Source organism: Asterias rubens, chromosome 15, assembly GCF_902459465.1.
Source record: "Asterias rubens chromosome 15, eAstRub1.3, whole genome shotgun sequence".
Classification (NCBI taxonomy): domain Eukaryota; kingdom Metazoa; phylum Echinodermata; class Asteroidea; order Forcipulatida; family Asteriidae; genus Asterias; species Asterias rubens.
In genome coordinates this window covers 10,166,152-10,185,937 of record NC_047076.1, presented here as the reverse complement: position 1 = coordinate 10,185,937, position 19,786 = coordinate 10,166,152, and the positions used below count along the sequence as shown (strand labels likewise).

Genomic DNA, 19,786 nt, shown 5'->3' with positions numbered 1-19,786 from the left:
GGCATTGATGACAATATGTTAAGATTTATATTTATGAGTGTATTTGGTCGATTGTTTTGCTGTTTGTTTTTCAGTTTCTATACCTTCTTCTAACCCTATCACATTCAATTGGTACAGGCTTTCCCCAACTTTCAACAAAGAGATGTATGTTGACTTCATAGCAGCACAAATCAAGACACTGTCATTCTTAGCCTACATCTTGAGGATATACCAGGTAACATTTGTAGGTTCCTTGTCATTGATCATGGTATAAAGGGACATGCTGCCTTGGATCGGGCGAGTTGGTCTTTAGAAAGCGTTTGTAACTGTTTGTTATGAAATCAGTTGGTTAAAAAGATGTTTTTACAAGAAGAATGCAATGATTCATTTAAAAATGCTTCGCAATTGCGCGGTTTTCCTTTTACTTTGCGAACTAACACGGTCGACCACTTTGTAGAGCCAAAAAGTTGACACCACAAATTGGAGTGACGTGTTATTTAGTTCCCGACTAGGACTTTCGTAATCGCACTAGTTGCCCAGGCTTAGAGTGTTGCATCATGGTTTACCTACCTGATTATTAGCAGATCTACAACTATCTGTCCAATAAGTAAGATTCAAATCAAACATAGATTGGATGGATTGAGATATTTATATTGGTGTATTGATCTTCTACTAGTGTGTTTATCTCTTGCAAACATAGATTGGATGGATTGAGATATTTATATTGGTGTATTGATCTTCTACTAGTGTGTTTATCTCTTGCATACATAGATTGGATGGATTGAGATATTTATATTGGTGTATTGATCTTCTACTAGCGTGTTTATCTCTTGCATACATTAGCCCTTCTATCCTGCAATAAAGAGTGTCTTAAATGTTGACTCCTTTATTAATGTAGATTACCTTTTTACCCCAGCAGGAGACGGTGAACTCGTACGCCCCTCAGCTGGTCAAGGGTATGCTGGGATTATTCACGAACTGTCCCAGTGAGGTTGCACACCTCAGAAAAGAACTCTTGATTGCAGCTCGACACATACTAGCAACTGACCTCAGAAACAGTAAGTACAGCAAATAAGATTAAGAATATTAGTTTGGTTTTACACATAAACACCAAAGTGTTTTAGCACTGTATGTACTTCCTATGTGTTGTGATTTAAAAAAAATAATAGCCATATTACTTTGTTGGGATTCAACCCATGACATTTGCAATTCTAGAGCAGTGACATACCAGGCAACCTCGGAGGTCTAGTTGGTAAGCTACTGCTCTAGAATTACATTAAGCTTGCATTGTTGTGGCTGGTGCCTGACTTAACTTATTGCTTAGCAAAGAATGTGTAAATCAGTAATTTCTACTAATCAGCTTTATGAAACTTGGCCCTGGCTTTAAAGCCAGTGTGAATATGCTTGATGAGCTTCCATTAGGATACTTGTTAACAATGATTTGTTTTTCTTACTGTATAGAGTTTGTTCCAACTATTGATAAGCTGTTTGATGAAGCTACTTTGGTTGGTAGTGGTTGGACCAGTAAAGAATCTCTCAGGTTAGTCAGTTATTGGCAACATCAAATACTTAAGTACAACATAGGAATAATTAAGGCACCTAATGCAAAAGCATCTAAGCAAAAAAAGAGTACAATCAAATATACAATGAGTGAAAGATACAATATAAGTAATTAGCTTCAAACAATGCATTAACAATCAAATATACAATGAGTGAAAGATACACTATAAGTAATTAGCTTCAAACAATGCGTTAACAATCAAATATTCAATGAGTGAAAGATACACTATAAGTAATTAGCTTCAAACAATGCATTAACAATCAAATATACAATGAGTGAAAGATACAATATAAGTAATTAGCTTCAAACAATGCATTAACAATCAAATATACAATGAGTGAAAGATACACTATAAGTAATTAGCTTCAAACAATGCGTTAACAATCAAATATTCAATGAGTGAAAGATACACTATAAGTAATTAGCTTCAAACAATGCATTAACAATCAAATATACAATGAGTGAAAGATACACTATAAGTAATTAGCTTCAAACAATGCGTTAACAATAAAATATTCAATGAGTGAAAGATACAATATAAGTAATTAGCTTCAAACAATGCGTTTTTCAACAGAGACTTAAAACAGTGTAAAGAACTAGCCTAGTAATATATGTACAGGAAGACTATTCCAAAGAAATGGCTCTAGTACTTAATATAACTATTAATAATGGAAATGTGTATATAGGGCCTAGCGCCCATCCATGTAAACAGTGCTCCTGGGCGCTGAACAATTACAAGAAAACCTATTAGAATCCATGCAGTAATAATACCTTAGTTGTGATAAGCAAAGACTGTTGAGATGAACGTAACATGTGTTTCATTAAAAGATGTATTTGACCTCAATTATTTTAGTAGGATGTAGTTTAAGAAGATTGGTAGTTCCAGCTCATGGCCGGAATTTGGAACGCAAAGCCAACAAGACTGCTGGGCTTGTAGCTCAACATTTTCCCTGGATCCAAATTTATTTATAAAACCAGATTCAAAATGAGTTGAACAAGCATTAAGAGAAGATCCATCTCATTTGCCACGCTACTTCGATACTTAACATTAACAGAACTGAAAGATATATCAGATTCATTGCCAACATTTTTCACAAAGGAGATAATGCACAATGAGGTATTACTGATACGTCAATTGTCTAGTCGTGATTTATTGGCCCAACGCTGGCCTCAGGCCTTCGGTCCAGCGTTAATGTCAAACCCTGCAGCTCAATGAGATGATTGGACAAGATTAATTGATTGATATTAATCCCCCTTGATATTGCAGACCATTAGCTTACAGCACCTTGGCGGATCTTGTACATCACCTACGCCAGCACCTACCAGTACAACACCTGTCTTTGGCTGTACATTTATTCTCTAAGAACGTTCATGATGAATCTCTACCATGTAATATTCAAACTGTGTCATGCAAGATACTACTCAATTTAGTTGAGTGTATACGTCAGAAGAGTGAACAAGATGGTGCTAATGTAAGTCAAATTGATTGGACATTGATTTATTCATTTTAGCAACGATCTGATTGGTTTGGGGGTTTTGAGGCATTGCATGGTGAGGTATCAATATATATTTGGTTTGTAGTAACACCATGTGTGTATCTACTTGCCAGGTAGAGTTTGTTCTTTAGAGAACTGTCTTGCTTTATATTCTACTACCGCGGAGTAGATTTTCGGAATTCGGGAGACTTCTCAGTTCTGAAAAGAAAGTGTCCTGCTTTTTAACTACTAGCTGGGCAGAAGGTAGGGAACTTTAAGTGGATCGTTATTAACTTCACTACCGCAGAGTGATATCTCAATAACTACCCTATTTTACCAAAGTTATTTTTTAGTTTGTTTTATTTCTTTTGAAAAGCCTCTTTAGCAATTTTATTCACCAATGCTATTTACTATTGGTATAAACCATGACCTTTCGGTTATTGTAATAATATTGAGTATCGTTTGTTTGTTTTAGGCTCGTGAGATCTTAATGCATATGCTGGAAGTGTTTGTTCTCAAATTCAAGACTATCTCAGAAAACCAGCTGCCAGTCATATTCCAGAAATGGTAAGAGACGCTTATTTATATTCCTTTGAATAATAGTGGTTGTACTTCTCATCTAGTAAGATCTTGTTGTGGTGTGTCATGGCCGAGCGGTCTAGTTCACCGGGCCCAAGCTCTGGTGTTGTCAGCAGCAGAGTGTGGGTTTGAATCCAAGTCATGACACTTGTGCCCTTGGGCAAGACACTTAACCCTAATTGCTTTGTAAAAAGTCGGGATGGTAGTGCATTCTGCTTTCCAAGCTAGGCTCCTAGTGAATGATACCCAAGCCTACATCCTTACTATGGACTGTGACAGAAGTAACCTTGTTTCAGCTCCAGGGGTAGGTGGCAACGTCTCGATAGCCAAAATCAGTTAAGTTTATCCCTCAGTGGCCTGATGAGTTGGGCGATATCTCATTAAAAATATAGAAATATAAACTTCTTGATGTATTTTTGACTAGCAATGTGTATGATAAACCATTATAACGATCAATGTAAATGTGTTTGTTTGCCTTGCAGTCGTCAAACTCAAGAGACTAGTCAAGAAAAATCCACATCCTTCCAATCCCACACCGTCGTTCCATTTGCCTCTAAACCTCCACCTCTTACTATCAACATCCAGCCAACTCCATCAACACCTATTACTCCTGGACCAACTACCCCAGCTCTATTACCCCCACCACCTACGCCTTCTGTAGTACCCCAGACACCCACGGTACCCCAAACACCCACCGTACCCAGTACCCCAGGGGTGCAACCTCTAAGTGCTATCTTCCCCGAGAAGGATAAGGATGATAACAAAACTAAGACCTATGTACCATCAAGCTTCTCTCAGTACAGTAATTACTCAGTGACTGACTGTAGACACTTAGTAAAGACTGTGGTATGTGGAGTCAAAACCATCACATGGGGTGTAAGCTCATGTAAGATAACCAATGGTGAGTACCAATGGTCATAGTCACAGACATAATAGTCTTCCTACTTGAGTATGATTTCCCATTTGTTTTGCCCCTTGGAAAAATCTGAAGAAATGTGTGCATCAGGCATAATATTCATCCTACTAAAGTCTGTTTTCCGATTGCTTTGCCCTTGGAAATATGTGTACAGTTATGATTAAATAGCCTGAAATGTCTACGAGAGACTTCACTATGTCATGTATGTGTACATGTTGGTCAGTCCTCCCACTCCAGAAAATATTTATTCCGTTTTCCAAAGACCAAATATTATGCCGGGTAAATGTAGGCCAGCCCTTGTACTATTATTATTATTATTATTTATTTGACCTCAACAAATACAAGTACATCAAAAAGCACAGCAAAAGTTAAACGAAAAGCAACGAACCAATCAAAAAAATAACGGATACAATAAATAAACAAGCAAAAAGCACACAATAAATATAAAAACAAAATCTACTCTATTGAATATTCCTACTTTCACATTGTGGTATACAAATCACAACAATAGAATGGCTAGAACGAACTTAATTCTCAACACACTTACACTGTATTGTTGCATTTTCTTGAAAATGTAGAGATATGGACGAATTCCTGACTGCTTTGAATGTGTTTTTTTTCTCTCTTTATTTGCCCATGGTAGAGTCACAGAACTTTGGCCAGAACAAGCAATTCCAACCCAAGGAAACCGCAGTCTTTGTTGATCTAGTGAAGTATGGTAAGGACTACATAAACACATCTAGGATATAATAGATGTTAGACATCAAGGATATAATAGATGTTAGCCATCTAGGACAGCTGCGTTGTGGTCAGTTGGGTTGATATTTTAGTTAATTTGAACCACCATGTTGAAAAGGTTGACAACCTTAATGTTTTAGATTGTTATTAATTGGTTTCTGTTTGTGTAATTGATTGCAGCTATGAAAGCTCTAGACATCTATCAGATTCAGATTGGTACTAATGGGCAGACTACCATCAGACCACCAGCAATGCAAGGAGTACGCATCAAGGATGAGAAAGAAGTTCTAGAACACTTTGCTGGAGTGGTAAGAATCTCTTTGATTTTGGGTCTTTCTCAAACCTTGGCTTGAGCTCTGTCTCTGAACTCGAGCTCCTTGCGCTGCATTACGCAGTGGAAATGCTGCGGGTATTTTTTATGTAATTAGTTTTAAGTATTAAAGAGCTACCACTACCTTTCTTGTTTAAGTCTCTTTTGTGTAAAGAGTGTGTTTGCTTTCAAACCTACTTAGACAGATTTGTTTGCTTCTTTTTTCTATACACAGTTTACCATGATGCATCACTTGACATTCCGTGAGATCTTTCAGACGACGATTGAGTTCTTTGTGGATAGAATATATCACAATTATGCACTGCAGATCATTGCCAATTCATTCTTGGCTAACCCAGCAACGTCAGCAACATTTGCTACCATCTTGGTGGAATATTTACTGGAACGTATGGAAGAAATGGGAAGTAAGTCACAATATAGGCGTGTTCCCATTGAACCTTTTTTTGTTAATGTAATGTTTTCTGTAGAATGACAAAATTAAATCCAATGTGGACGCATGGTAAACTGACCTCCCTGTCAACTTACTGCGATCGTGATGTAAAACTAACGGGCCAAAAGAGGTTAAAAAGTCTAACAGGAACAGCTTCACGCTGAAAAGAGAAGGGGTTCGACCGGTGGTCCTGGTTTGATTGGCAGCATATTGCGCCACAGCACCTTATAAACCATTGCATGGTGCTATGTTAAGGAGTAGGTGTTCCTGGTTTGATTGGCAGCATATTGCACCACAGCACCTTATAAACCATTACATGGTGCTATGTTAAGGAGTAGGTGTTCTTGGTTTGATTGGCAGCATATTGCACCACAGCACCTTATAAACCATTGCATGGTGCTATGTTAAGGAGTAGGTGTTCCTGGTTTGATTGGCAGCATATTGCACCACAGCACCTTATAAACCATTACATGGTGCTATGTTAAGGAGTAGGTGTTCTTGGTTTGATTGGCAGCATATTGCACCGCAGCACCTTGTAAACCATTGCATGGTGCTATGTTAAGGAGTAGGTGTTCCTGGTTTGATTGGCAGCATATTGCACCACAGCACCTTATAAACCATTACATGGTGCTCTGTTAAGGAGTAGGTGTTCTTGGTTTGATTGGCAGCATATTGCACCGCAGCACCTTGTAAACCATTGCATGGTGCTATGTTAAGGAGTAGGTGTTCCTGGTTTGATTGGCAGCATATTGCACCACAGCACCTTATAAACCATTACATGGTGCTCTGTTAAGGAGTAGGTGTTCTTGGTTTGATTGGCAGCATATTGCACCACAGCATACTGTAAACCATTGCATGGTGCTATGTTAAGGAGTAGGGCTCTTTCTTCAAATTTTTAAAATTTCTTTATACATACCTTTGTAAGAAGCTTGTATTATTACTGTTATTAAGTACAATTTTTGCTTTTTTTCTATTTATTTCTTGCAGCTAACATGGATAGATCCAACCTGTATCTGAAACTGTTCAAACTGGTCTTTGGTTCTGTATCTCTATTTGCTGCTGAGAATGAACAGATGTTAAAGGTTAGACTTAATGTTATCATTTGAGTTCAAACTAGCCTGTTGTAATAGTATCTTGGTGTTGGCCTTTGTACTTTCCTAGGTTTGCAAAGTGAACTGTGCGTTATCTATTTAAGGCACTGGACATCTTTGGTAATTATCGAAGACCAGTATTCTCACTTGGTGTATCCCACATATGTATGCATAAGATAACAGAAAATAACGAAAAAAGAACATTTAGTATTTATTAATGATTTTTGGGTTTGAACAAAGAATTGACTAGAGTGGGATTCGAGCCAACCACCTCCGGGTTAAAGGCCAGCGTCGGCACGTTAATCCGGAGGTCGTTGGTTCGAATCCCACTTTAGTAAATTCTTTGTTTAACCCCCAAAATCATTTCAAAATTTACCCAGTCAGTTTCCCTTGTGGTTTATATTGGTATTTTATTATTTGCGTAAGAAATTAGGGAACAGTTTCTCCCAATGTGTTATACTATCAACAGCTCCCCATTGCTTGTTACCAAGTAAGTTTTTATGTTAACAATTATCTTGAGTAATTACCAATAGTGTCCACTGCCTTTAATCCTTGAATGTACAGAATACTGAATCCAACTTAAATACTGAACCTGGGTTAAAGGTTTTGGAGTATATCTAATGAATAATATATTTCTTGTTCTTCTGATGTAGCCACATCTACACAAGATTGTCAATCGCTCCATGGAACTTGCTACTACAGCAAAAGAGCCTTATAACTACTTCCTACTATTGAGGGCGCTGTTTAGATCCATTGGTGGAGGGAGCCATGATTTGCTGTATCAGGAGTTTCTACCATTACTGCCTGACCTACTACAAGGTAACTGACTCACTTATAATAATAATAAAGACTTGTAATGCACACATATCCACTATGCTGAGTGCTCAAGGCAAAGTAAACCAAAAACAAAGAAAAGACAACAGACACAACTAAATTAGTCCTTGAAAACCAGTGACGGAAGATAAGTTTTGACAAGAGATTTGAATTTTGTGGTACAAAGACTTGATCTAAGATTAAGTGGTGGAGAGCAGCTGAAGAAATAGACCCGTCACCCCATGAGTGTTGAGAATTGGGTTCAATGAGAAGAAGCATGGAACTTGATCAAAGATTTCTTGACAGTGTAAACTTGAAGCAGTTCTGAGATAATTTGGGAAGACTTGTTAAGTGCATTGTGGACAATGAGCATCAGCTTGAATGTTTTAAATAGAGCCAGTGGGAAGACTTGTTGTTAAGTGCATTGTGGACAATGAGCATCAGCTTGAATGTTTTAAATAGAGCCAGTGGGAAGACTTGTTGTTAAGTGCATTGTGGACAATGAGCATCAGCTTGAATGTTTTAAATAGAGCCAGTGGGAAGACTTGTTGTTAAGTGCATTGTGGACAATGAGCATCAGCTTGAATGTTTTAAATAGAGCCAGTGGGAAGACTTGTTGTTAAGTGCATTGTGGACAATGAGCATCAGCTTGAATGTTTTAAATAGAGCCAGTGGGAAGACTTGTTGTTAAGTGCATTGTGGACAATGAGCATCAGCTTGAATGTTTTAAATAGAGCCAGTGGGAAGACTTGTTGTTAAGTGCATTGTGGACAATGAGCATCAGCTTGAATGTTTTAAATAGAGCCAGTGGGAAGACTTGTTGTTAAGTGCATTGTGGACAATGAGCATCAGCTTGAATGTTTTAAATAGAGCCAGTGGGAAGACTTGTTGTTAAGTGCATTGTGGACAATGAGCATCAGCTTGAATGTTTTAAATAGAGCCAGTGGGAAGACTTGTTGTTAAGTGCATTGTGGACAATGAGCATCAGCTTGAATGTTTTAAATAGAGCCAGTGGGAAGACTTGTTGTTAAGTGCATTGTGGACAATGAGCATCAGCTTGAATGTTTTAAATAGAGCCAGTGGGAAGACTTGTTGTTAAGTGCATTGTGGACAATGAGCATCAGCTTGAATGTTTTAAATAGAGCCAGTGGGAAGACTTGTTGTTAAGTGCATTGTGGACAATGAGCATCAGCTTGAATGTTTTAAATAGAGCCAGTGGGAAGACTTGTTGTTAAGTGCATTGTGGACAATGAGCATCAGCTTGAATGTTTTAAATAGAGCCAGTGGGAAGACTTGTTGTTAAGTGCATTGTGGACAATGAGCATCAGCTTGAATGTTTTAAATAGAGCCAGTGGGAAGACTTGTTGTTAAGTGCATTGTGGACAATGAGCATCAGCTTGAATGTTTTAAATAGAGCCAGTGGGAAGACTTGTTGTTAAGTGCATTGTGGACAATGAGCATCAGCTTGAATGTTTTAAATAGAGCCAGTGGGAAGACTTGTTGTTAAGTGCATTGTGGACAATGAGCATCAGCTTGAATGTTTTAAATAGAGCCAGTGGGAAGACTTGTTGTTAAGTGCATTGTGGACAATGAGCATCAGCTTGAATGTTTTAAATAGAGCCAGTGGGAAGACTTGTTGTTAAGTGCATTGTGGACAATGAGCATCAGCTTGAATGTTTTAAATAGAGCCAGTGGGAAGACTTGTTGTTAAGTGCATTGTGGACAATGAGCATCAGCTTGAATGTTTTAAATAGAGCCAGTGGGAAGACTTGTTGTTAAGTGCATTGTGGACAATGAGCATCAGCTTGAATGTTTTAAATAGAGCCAGTGGGAAGACTTGTTGTTAAGTGCATTGTGGACAATGAGCATCAGCTTGAATGTTTTAAATAGAGCCAGTGGGAAGACTTGTTGTTAAGTGCATTGTGGACAATGAGCATCAGCTTGAATGTTTTAAATAGAGCCAGTGGGAAGACTTGTTGTTAAGTGCATTGTGGACAATGAGCATCAGCTTGAATGTTTTAAATAGAGCCAGTGGGAAGACTTGTTGTTAAGTGCATTGTGGACAATGAGCATCAGCTTGAATGTTTTAAATAGAGCCAGTGGGAAGACTTGTTGTTAAGTGCATTGTGGACAATGAGCATCAGCTTGAATGTTTTAAATAGAGCCAGTGGGAAGACTTGTTGTTAAGTGCATTGTGGACAATGAGCATCAGCTTGAATGTTTTAAATAGAGCCAGTGGGAAGACTTGTTGTTAAGTGCATTGTGGACAATGAGCATCAGCTTGAATGTTTTAAATAGAGCCAGTGGGAAGACTTGTTGTTAAGTGCATTGTGGACAATGAGCATCAGCTTGAATGTTTTAAATAGAGCCAGTGGGAAGACTTGTTGTTAAGTGCATTGTGGACAATGAGCATCAGCTTGAATGTTTTAAATAGAGCCAGTGGGAAGACTTGTTGTTAAGTGCATTGTGGACAATGAGCATCAGCTTGAATGTTTTAAATAGAGCCAGTGGGAAGACTTGTTGTTAAGTGCATTGTGGACAATGAGCATCAGCTTGAATGTTTTAAATAGAGCCAGTGGGAAGACTTGTTGTTAAGTGCATTGTGGACAATGAGCATCAGCTTGAATGTTTTAAATAGAGCCAGTGAAGTTGTTTCACTACCTTGGATGTAGCATTTTATGATCCATTCCTTAGATCAAGAAGTATGGTTTGTCTTTCACAATGGAGTTTCATGCACTGCATTTGTGATATACAGAGTCCCACAGATTGTTGTGTTTCTGAAGCAATGAGTGATTATGACCTGGGCACAAATATTTCTGATCTATGTTGGTGAAAGTTTACAAAGAAAATGAGTTGATTGTATTTTCAGAATGATTATACATCAAGACAGGGAAAGGTACACAATTTCAATTTCTATTTTGGAAATGAATGCGCTATATAAATCTTTTTAATAATAATAATAATAATAATGAACAACAGCTTGACCAAGTTTAACTTGTTTTGCATTTAGGATTGAACCAACTACAGAGTGGACTACACAAGCAGCATATGAAGGATTTATTTGTAGAGTTATGCTTGACTGTACCAGTGCGTCTAAGTTCACTCTTACCTTACCTACCTATGCTAATGGATCCTTTAGTATCAGCTCTTAATGGATCTCAAACCCTAGTCAGCCAGGTAACTAAATATGCACTCTCAGTTTTCTACATAATAGTAAACGTAATAATAGTGGCTCTTATATAGCGCTTATATCAGTCACTCAGTGGCGCTCAAGGCGATTCAACATACAGTATTTTCCTGGGACTATGTTTGAATTATGAGACTACTGCTTTCACAACACTATGCAGTGGTTAACAAGGTGCTGTGGCACAATATGCACCCAATCAAACGATAAGTGCACTGGGTTCTGTTACGTGCATTACACAACACACTGGACCAATGCCTTCACATCCCATTCGAAGGTCGAAGCAATACTGGTTTTGCTTTAAGGGCACAAGTGTCATGACTGGGACTCGAACTCACACTCTTTGATGAAATATGCACACGTGAAATGCTTTCATTTGGCTAAGAGTTGAGCGCACCGCGTGCCCTTTTCCAGTGTTAATCATCAAGTATGGCAGCCAATGACGCTTAGTATGGCAGCCAATGACGTTTAGTATGGCAGCCGATGACGCTTAGTATGGCAGCGAATGACGCTTAGTATGGCAGCCAATTACGCTTAGTATGGCAGCCAATGACGCTTAGTATGGCAGCCAATGACGCTTAGTATGGCAGCCAAGGACGCTTAGTATGGCAGCCGATGACGCTTAGTATGGCAGCCAATGACGCTTAGTATGGCAGCCAATGACGCTTAGTATGGCAGCCAATGACGCTTGGTATGGCAGCCAATATTGCTTAGTATGGCAGCCAATGACGCTTAGTGCAATCCATCTTTAGCTACAAGTAGATTTGTTTTACACTTTGTTTCAAAACAAAGTGTTATTGGATTGTGAATGTAGACATACCATACAGGATTGCAAGTATTGATTGAGCGTTATTGTTTCTTGTCATGACAGGGTTTACGAACACTGGAGCTATGCGTTGACAATCTACAGCCTGACTTCTTATATGAACACATCCAACCAGTCAGAGCAGAACTTATGCAGGTAGTTAGAAATGCTCCTAGAAAAAATGCTGCACCCCCCCTTGGGCTCCCTATAAATTTACCCTTGTAACGGTGCTGGGCAAACGACCAAAGCTTATTATAGAGATCAATTTATGAGGTCATTTAGACACAGTACTAAAGTTGGTTTAACTCATGGTTCAACCCGATCGAGTTCAACTTTCTGTATCTGAACGGCTCTAAAGTTAGGCCAAATCAGGTTTAAACTCGAAAGATCTTCAGACCGTTTTGGGTTTATCTTTCAACACTGTGGACAGAATAAAAAAGACTACATCTGGTTTAACTCACAACAGACGACCCATTTAGCTCTGTTCTCGTTATGTAAACACACTGTGACCAATGAACAGGACAAGCATCTGTGAATAAACCGGGTGTTGGAGTAATGGGGTCGCGTCTGCTTTGACCCAAGATTAACCATAATTATCTGGTTTAACTCTGTGCTGTCTGAATGCAAGGGGAATAAATAATTGTTACCACTGTCCCCCCCCCCCCCCCTGCTCTTAAAGTTAATTTGGTTCAGGTCTAACTTGCTGTTTGTACACGGTGATTGCATTTGGTGTAATTATTAGCAAAAATGGCAAACAACTTCTAAATAAGAAGCATCATGCTTTCTTCAGCAAAGTGTGTAATTGTTTGGAATACGACAGAGATATTGACATTCATAATACCTTATCATTGTAGGCTCTATGGAGAACCCTCCGTAATCGCAATGACAACATCGCTCATGTTGCATTCCGTGTTTTGGGAAAGTTTGGAGGTGGGAATCGCAAGATGCTGAAGGAACCACAAAGGGTAAGTAGTCATTAACTTGGAAAGTTTGCTTTTGAGTTATAATTTTGCTCACAATGAAATATTGCTTTAGCACAGACAGTGTTTGTATGAATTTGTTTATTCCATACACTCGTGTTTCTTGATAAGCGGATGATTGGAATCTTGGTTCCGACCACTAAATGATGATGACGAAGTGATTCTCTATTGTTGGTTTTACAGCTAATGTATAAGGAAGATGATTCTGAAGGCCCATGTATTATAATAGTCAGTGATTAATACGTTATACCATGATACTTACATTGGATAACAACTGATTCTCTATTGTTGGTATTACAGCTAATGTATAAGGAAGATGATTCTGAAGGCCCATGTATTACTGTGTACTTCCCTGAACACAAGACGCCAATACAACTACCAGTCAGTAAGGTACGTATTGTACTAACAATAATAATATTGAACCAGTTTTGTATAGTGCCATATCACAAGCACAGAGAAGTCTCCATGCGCTTTGAAGTTACCAATCTACAGCAAATATTTGTTGCTATTTTGTAATTTTCAATGTCTATATTTCAAATGTGTATGTGTTGTTTCTACAATATTTGCCCATAAAAAAGTTAAATTTGTTTTATTTCAATTGAAAACTTGACAGGTTTAAAATGGAGCTGGGCAAGTCTACCGATCTCAAAATCTTAATTTATAAAGAAAATAGTCTTGTTCCGAATGTCCATTCTCACCTAAATTGCAGCTCTTATGGTTTTCTCCATAAGCTATTGATGATTGCTGGCTTTTACTATTTAAATGATCAATTGAGATTTGATTACGTCATCAGGTTATGGATACAGCATTGAACAAACTGAAATCACCCAATACAGAGCCGTACTATCGAAGGAAAGCTTTTGATGTTGTACGTCATTTCATTATTAGTATGATGAATCTAGATGACGATAAACAGGCAGTACATCAACTTCTGACTCATTCCAGGTAAGAGAAACAACTACTATCATCCTTCTCTTAGCAATGAAGGACAAAGCATCATAGTTAAGTGTCTTGCTTAAGGGCACAGGTGTCACGAATCTTGAACCAATACTGCTGATCAGAAACCGCAGAGCTTGAATCTATATAGAAGAGTTTGCGGTAACACCATGTGATGACTATTCTCTAAATGAGTTGGGGTGGTTCTGAAAAGAACCGTTGGTTTAACTCGACATTTCGATCAGTATGCTCTGATCATCTTCTGGAGAATGCTGGACTCTGATGCTGCATGCTGCTTAAGTACTGGGCGGCGGATTAGCTTGGTGATGCACGAAGGCGGGAAAATACAGGCGGGAAGTTGAACTCTATGATGCGTGGTGAAACCTGCTGTGGAGCCTTGGGTAGTGTGTGGGGGATGTGTGCTCACTGAACTGTGTCAGTAGGAACAAGCACAGGGGATAGTGAGGGTGTGGGGCTTAGGTGACTGAGGGTATAGATGACCCAAAGCAGTCTAATGGTTGGGGGCCTAAGGGGTGACCGTGGATATAGAACCACCCCAACTCATTTAGAGAATAGTCATTACATGGTGTTACTGCAAACTCTTCTATATCTTATTTCCACCATGCAAAGTTTCAAATCCTACTGAGCTTGAATCTGTTGCTCTTAACTGCTCTGACACCCACTGGTGTTTGGCCAATAACATTCCTTTAATCTTTCTTAGCTCCCTTTGGAGTATTTAACCCCGGGCAACTGTAGCGGTCCAGTGGCTTTTTCATACACAATATCAACCTCTATTGTCATAGGTACCCATTTATACCCCTGGGTGGAGAGAAGCAATTATAGTAAAGCATCTTGCTCACAGACACAAGTGTCATGACAGGGATTCTAACCCACAATTCAATGTTCTAAACTACTCGGTAATGACACCCTACAGACTTGCAGTCTGTTTTCACTTGTCCACTTCTGAAGTTTTAAATTTATGAATTTTAATATTCAGGATTTAATTGATTGTGTTAAATGCAGTGATTTGTGTTCTTGTTTAAATAGGAAGGATAGAGTATCAGTGAGTGAAATTCTAGATAATAAACGTCTTTGAATTGTTTGTATTATGTTTGCAGCATGGTGAATGGTGACATTCCTCGCACACAGGGACATGTGTACAAATGTCAAAATACACTGTCAAGGAATGCTCTACAACATGCACTCACTGCAATGATTGGTAAATATAAATATTATATTTGTACACTACAGGTTTCCAGCCAAAACTGGGCATGAAATTATTCCTAATGTAGTCTGATTTCCAATTGGGTTTTTTGCCCATTGGAAAATTAAAAAAACTAACCTGAAAAGTGTATTAGACCCTATACCATAATAACAAATATGAAAGCCCTGGTGCACCCAAAAACATTCTCTCCTTTTTCCAACAGACCACAAATATCGTGTCTGAAAAATATGGATTGCAAAAAACCTGATTATGCTCATTTTAATTGGTTACCTGCAAAGACACAGCAGGTCACATCTAGGCTGTGTCTGAAACGGCGACTTCGGCTACAGCTACAGCTAGATCTCCCATGTCTGCCTATTCTTCAACACTGGCAGATTCACTCATCTAGCTGTAGCTGTGTCTGAAACGGTGAATTCGGCTACAGCTACAGCTAGATCTCCCATGTCTGCCTATTCTTCAACACTGGCAGATTCACTGATCTATCTGTAGCTGTGTTTGAAACGGTGAATTCGGCTACAGCTACGGCTAGATCTCCCATGTCTGCCTATTCTTCAACACTGGCAGATTCACTCATCTAGCTGTAGCTGTGTCTGAAACGGTGACTTCGGCTACAGCTACGGCTAGATCTCCCATGTCTGCCTATTCTTCAACACTGGCAGATTCACTGATCTAGCTGTAGCTGTGTCTGAAACGGTGACTTTGGCTACAGCTACGGCTAGATCTCCCATGTCTGCCTATTCTTCAACACTGGCAGACGCACTGATCTAGCTGTAGCTGTGTCTGAAACGGTGACTTCAGCTACAGCTACGGCTAGATCTCCTGCGTCTGCCTATTCTTCAACACTGGCAGACGCACTGATCTAGCCGTTTCAGACACTTATTAAAAATGTAATTGACGTTGCCATTCTTGATATATACCCCAAAGTAGTGTATCCGAATGTAGTCAATAGTGTACACTAATTGATATTGTGATTTGTTGTATGTTTAGTATCAGCAGCAATCAAGGATCTACGAGGTGAATCTGTATCCTTTATGCTCAATGTTGTTAGACATTACACCTTGGTAGCTGTGGTCCAACAAGCAGGTAAATATACACAAACAATATTATATAGACCAATAGGCCAACATCTCTTACACTCTGCAGACTCCTGACGATTACTAGATCAAGCTAGTGGAATCGTTGAGACCAATTAGAACTCATTCCGCGACAGTGAAATTAATAATAGCAAGAAGTCCCCTCGATCCACTAAAGTGAAAGCAGTAGTCCTGGCTGTTTTTCTATATTCCGCATAATGTACTCACTACTTCCCTTGACTCACAAGTCCGGATTGAAAATGTTGAGTTGATTATACATGTTGTTGTTTATGTGTAGGTCCTCTGCCGATATCTAATCGTAAGAATCAGAATGGAATGGATGCGCTTGTATTAATGGATGCTATAGCTTTATACAGTTTGATTATTATTATTATTATTATTATTATTATTATTATTATTATTATTATTATTATTATTATTATTATTATTATTATTATTATTATTATTATTATTATTATTATTATTATTATTATTATTATTATTATTATTATTATTATTATTATTATTATTATTATTATTATTATTATTTTCTGTGTAGGTCCTCTGCCGATGTCTAACCGAAAGAATCAGAATGGAATGGATGCGCTTGTATTAATGGATGCTATACATGTAGCTTTATACAGTTTGATTATTATTATTATTATTATTTCTGTGTAGGTCCTCTGCCGATATCTAATCGTAAGAATCAGAATGGAATGGATGCGCTTGTACTAATGGATGCTATAGCTGCATGTATGGCCTATGAAGAGAAGGAGTTATGTAAGACTGGACATCTAGCCATGACGTTTGTTGTAGAGACCGCTGCTGTCGTCATGGGCTCAAAGTTCAGGGTAAGATATTCTTAACTCTCCGCAGCTATACCGGTCTACAGCCAGTAGACCCAAAACGTATTTTAGTTAATAAAGATTTAGCAAAATAAATCTACTTGAAACACTTAAAGTTCTGTCCTCAGACAGGCTCGATTGACATGGCCTATGACCCCTTTAGGCAGCTAGACTATGGGCTCTGAATCTCCACTTAGAAAACACTTTCTACATAGGCTTTTGCACCACTGAGATTGCCCGGTAGCTAGGGGGTGTGTTTTCATCCAGAGTAGGATGTAGCCCTCCTCATGTTACGCCATTCATTTCTATTTCTTGCAATTCTGGTCCATGTTGTTCCTGCATACCCTGATGTCATCTCTCTATCTTCTTCTCTGTCTACCTCTTTTCCTTTTCCCTTGTCCTTGTTTGCCAATCCATTATTCTTATTGTCCATCTATTGTCATTTCTTCGGGCAGTGTGTCCAGCCGATATCCATTTAGCTTGTTTAGCTTATTGTCCAGTAATTATAACTGATTGATTCTTACTATGATTGCAGGCATGCCAGCTGCCATTATTTGAATACATGGCTGAACGCATGTGTGGTTGCTGTTACGAGAGAGCTTGGTACGCTAAGCTTGGTGGTTGTATTGCCATTAAGTTCATGATGGAGCGGATGGATCTATGCTGGGTGCAAGCTCATCTCTATCAATTCCTCAAGGCACTACTCTTTGTTATGATGGATCTCACTGGAGAGGTAATTATGTCTCGACTTAAATCATACTCAATCCACCACAATTCACTCATGATTCTCTTAATAATGGAAAGGGCGCCCTCTTGTGGCGTAACATCTAGTTTTTCTCTCTGTCAAGGCCTCATTCAAAGAAACCTGAGCCAGAGCCATGAAAATGTAGAAATACATCTGTTTGGAAGAGAATGATTTAACAGAATCTGGAAGGGAACAAGTACCAGTATTATCCAGATCTTTAAATCGATGCTCTTAACCACTTAGCCATGACACCCTACGAGCATGACACCCTAAAGTGTGACTAAATACTCATTGATGAGTTACAGGCATTTGATAACGGATATGTGTATTTATACAGGTCTCTAGTGGAGCTCTTGATATGGCTAAGACTAACTTGGAGAACCTGCTGAATCTATGCGCTAGTCCATTAGAAGGAGAGAATAGTGATAATGCTAAGCTGAGTGTAGCTCAACAGAAAGCATTTCATGATGTAACTAGAGAACTAGTGAGAGAGGTTACCTCACCCAATGAGACGGTCAGACACCAGGTAAGTTAGTCTCTTAAGCTGTCTTCCCATTGAGACGGTCAGACACCAGGTAAGTTAGTCTCTTAAGCTGTCTTCCCATTGAGACGGTCAGACACCAGGTAAGTTAGGCCATGTCCGAAACGACGACTTCGGCTACAGCTACGTCTAGATCAGCGCGTCTACGAGTGTTAAAGAATAGGCAGACGCGCGCGATCTAGCCGTAGCTGTAGCCGAAGTGGCCGTTTCGGACACGGCCTTAGTCTCTTAAGCTGTGTTCCCATTGGACTTGTTCTGCCGCTGCAACACGGACAGTTACTGTGACTGCCTTTAGTGTAATTCTATCGTGCGTTTCCACCTGGACTAATATTCTCTCTTGACGTTCGCAAAGCATTTAACAGCATGGTTAAGAGCATGGTTGCTTTTTTAGCGCAGAGCTGTTCCCATTGGACTTTAAAAATACATGAGCACCAGTCAAAATTCACTGCAAGTGCAGAGCTGTTCCCAGTGGACTTTAACAATACATGATCACCAGTCAAAATTCACTGCAAGTGCAGAGCTGTTCCCATTGGACTTTAAACATACATGACCACCAGTCAAAACTCACTGCAAGTGCAGAGCTGTTCCCATTGGACTTTAAAATACATGAGCACCAGTCAAAATTCACTGCAAGTGCAGAGCTGTTCCCATTGGACTTTAAACATACATGAGGACCAGTCAAAATTCACTGCAAGTGCAGAGCTGTTCCCATTGGACTTTAAAAATACATGAGGACCAGTCAAAAATCACTGCAAGTGCAGAGCTGTTCCCATTGGACTTTAAAAATACATGAGGACCAGTCAAAAATCACTGCAAGTGCAGAGCTGTTCCCATTGGACTTTAAACATACATGAGCACCAGTCAAAATTCACTGCAAGTGCAGAGCTGTTCCCATTGGACTTTAAAAATACATGAGGACCAGTCAAAATTCACTGCAAGTGGTTTGGCTGGCTAGTTCAGTGTTTAAAAGCATTTAATTTGGGATTTATACATGTACTAGTGAAAAAGCCTACGGACCAGTGAAATGACAAGCTAAGTGGTCCTGCTGGCTAGTCACTGAAAAAGGGTATGGGCAAACGCTGAACTGTCCCAGGTATTTATGAAAAAGACAGTAAACAGAGTAATGTTAGGCTGTATTTGAATCTTGGATCTATATGATGATGAGCAAGTGATTGCAGTAATGTTATTTTCAATTTATTTCAGGCAATGGATTCTCTTGGATCTCTGGCTAAAATTACAGGCAAGAGAGTAACAGAGATAATGGAGCCACATCGAGAAGTCTTAGCAGATATGATCCCACCTAAGAAACATCTATTGAGACATCAACCTGCTAATGCACAGAGAGGTTTAATGGAGAGTAATACATTCTGTACTACACTAGAACCTAGACTCTTCACTATGGATCTTAGTATAGCGGAGCATAAGGTGTTCTATATGGAGGTTAGTGCTGTTTAAAAGGAGAAACTTAAGGCTGGGTCACTCTCCAATACATTCTGTACTACACTAGAACCTAGACTCTTCACTATGGATCTTAGTATA

The 19,786-nt window shown here is 39.0% G+C and overlaps 1 protein-coding gene across 1 annotated transcript in view; it reads left to right on the top strand.

Moving 5' to 3' along the window:
* The window catches only part of LOC117300039 (transformation/transcription domain-associated protein-like), a 92,696-nt gene that overhangs the window by 8,279 nt on the left and 64,631 nt on the right, over window positions 1-19,786 (top strand). Inside the window, exons 9-30 of the mRNA XM_033783697.1 lie at window positions 118-214; window positions 899-1,037; window positions 1,441-1,519; window positions 2,808-3,012; window positions 3,491-3,582; window positions 4,077-4,495; window positions 5,154-5,228; window positions 5,429-5,556; window positions 5,794-5,983; window positions 6,997-7,091; window positions 7,754-7,919; window positions 10,924-11,090; window positions 11,969-12,058; window positions 12,757-12,867; window positions 13,183-13,272; window positions 13,676-13,827; window positions 14,937-15,037; window positions 16,031-16,126; window positions 16,795-16,967; window positions 17,497-17,694; window positions 18,044-18,232; window positions 19,451-19,687. Of these exons, the coding sequence (XP_033639588.1) occupies window positions 118-214; window positions 899-1,037; window positions 1,441-1,519; window positions 2,808-3,012; window positions 3,491-3,582; window positions 4,077-4,495; window positions 5,154-5,228; window positions 5,429-5,556; window positions 5,794-5,983; window positions 6,997-7,091; window positions 7,754-7,919; window positions 10,924-11,090; window positions 11,969-12,058; window positions 12,757-12,867; window positions 13,183-13,272; window positions 13,676-13,827; window positions 14,937-15,037; window positions 16,031-16,126; window positions 16,795-16,967; window positions 17,497-17,694; window positions 18,044-18,232; window positions 19,451-19,687 (3,289 nt within the window). The remainder of the gene's footprint in view (window positions 1-117; window positions 215-898; window positions 1,038-1,440; window positions 1,520-2,807; window positions 3,013-3,490; window positions 3,583-4,076; window positions 4,496-5,153; window positions 5,229-5,428; window positions 5,557-5,793; window positions 5,984-6,996; window positions 7,092-7,753; window positions 7,920-10,923; window positions 11,091-11,968; window positions 12,059-12,756; window positions 12,868-13,182; window positions 13,273-13,675; window positions 13,828-14,936; window positions 15,038-16,030; window positions 16,127-16,794; window positions 16,968-17,496; window positions 17,695-18,043; window positions 18,233-19,450; window positions 19,688-19,786) is intronic.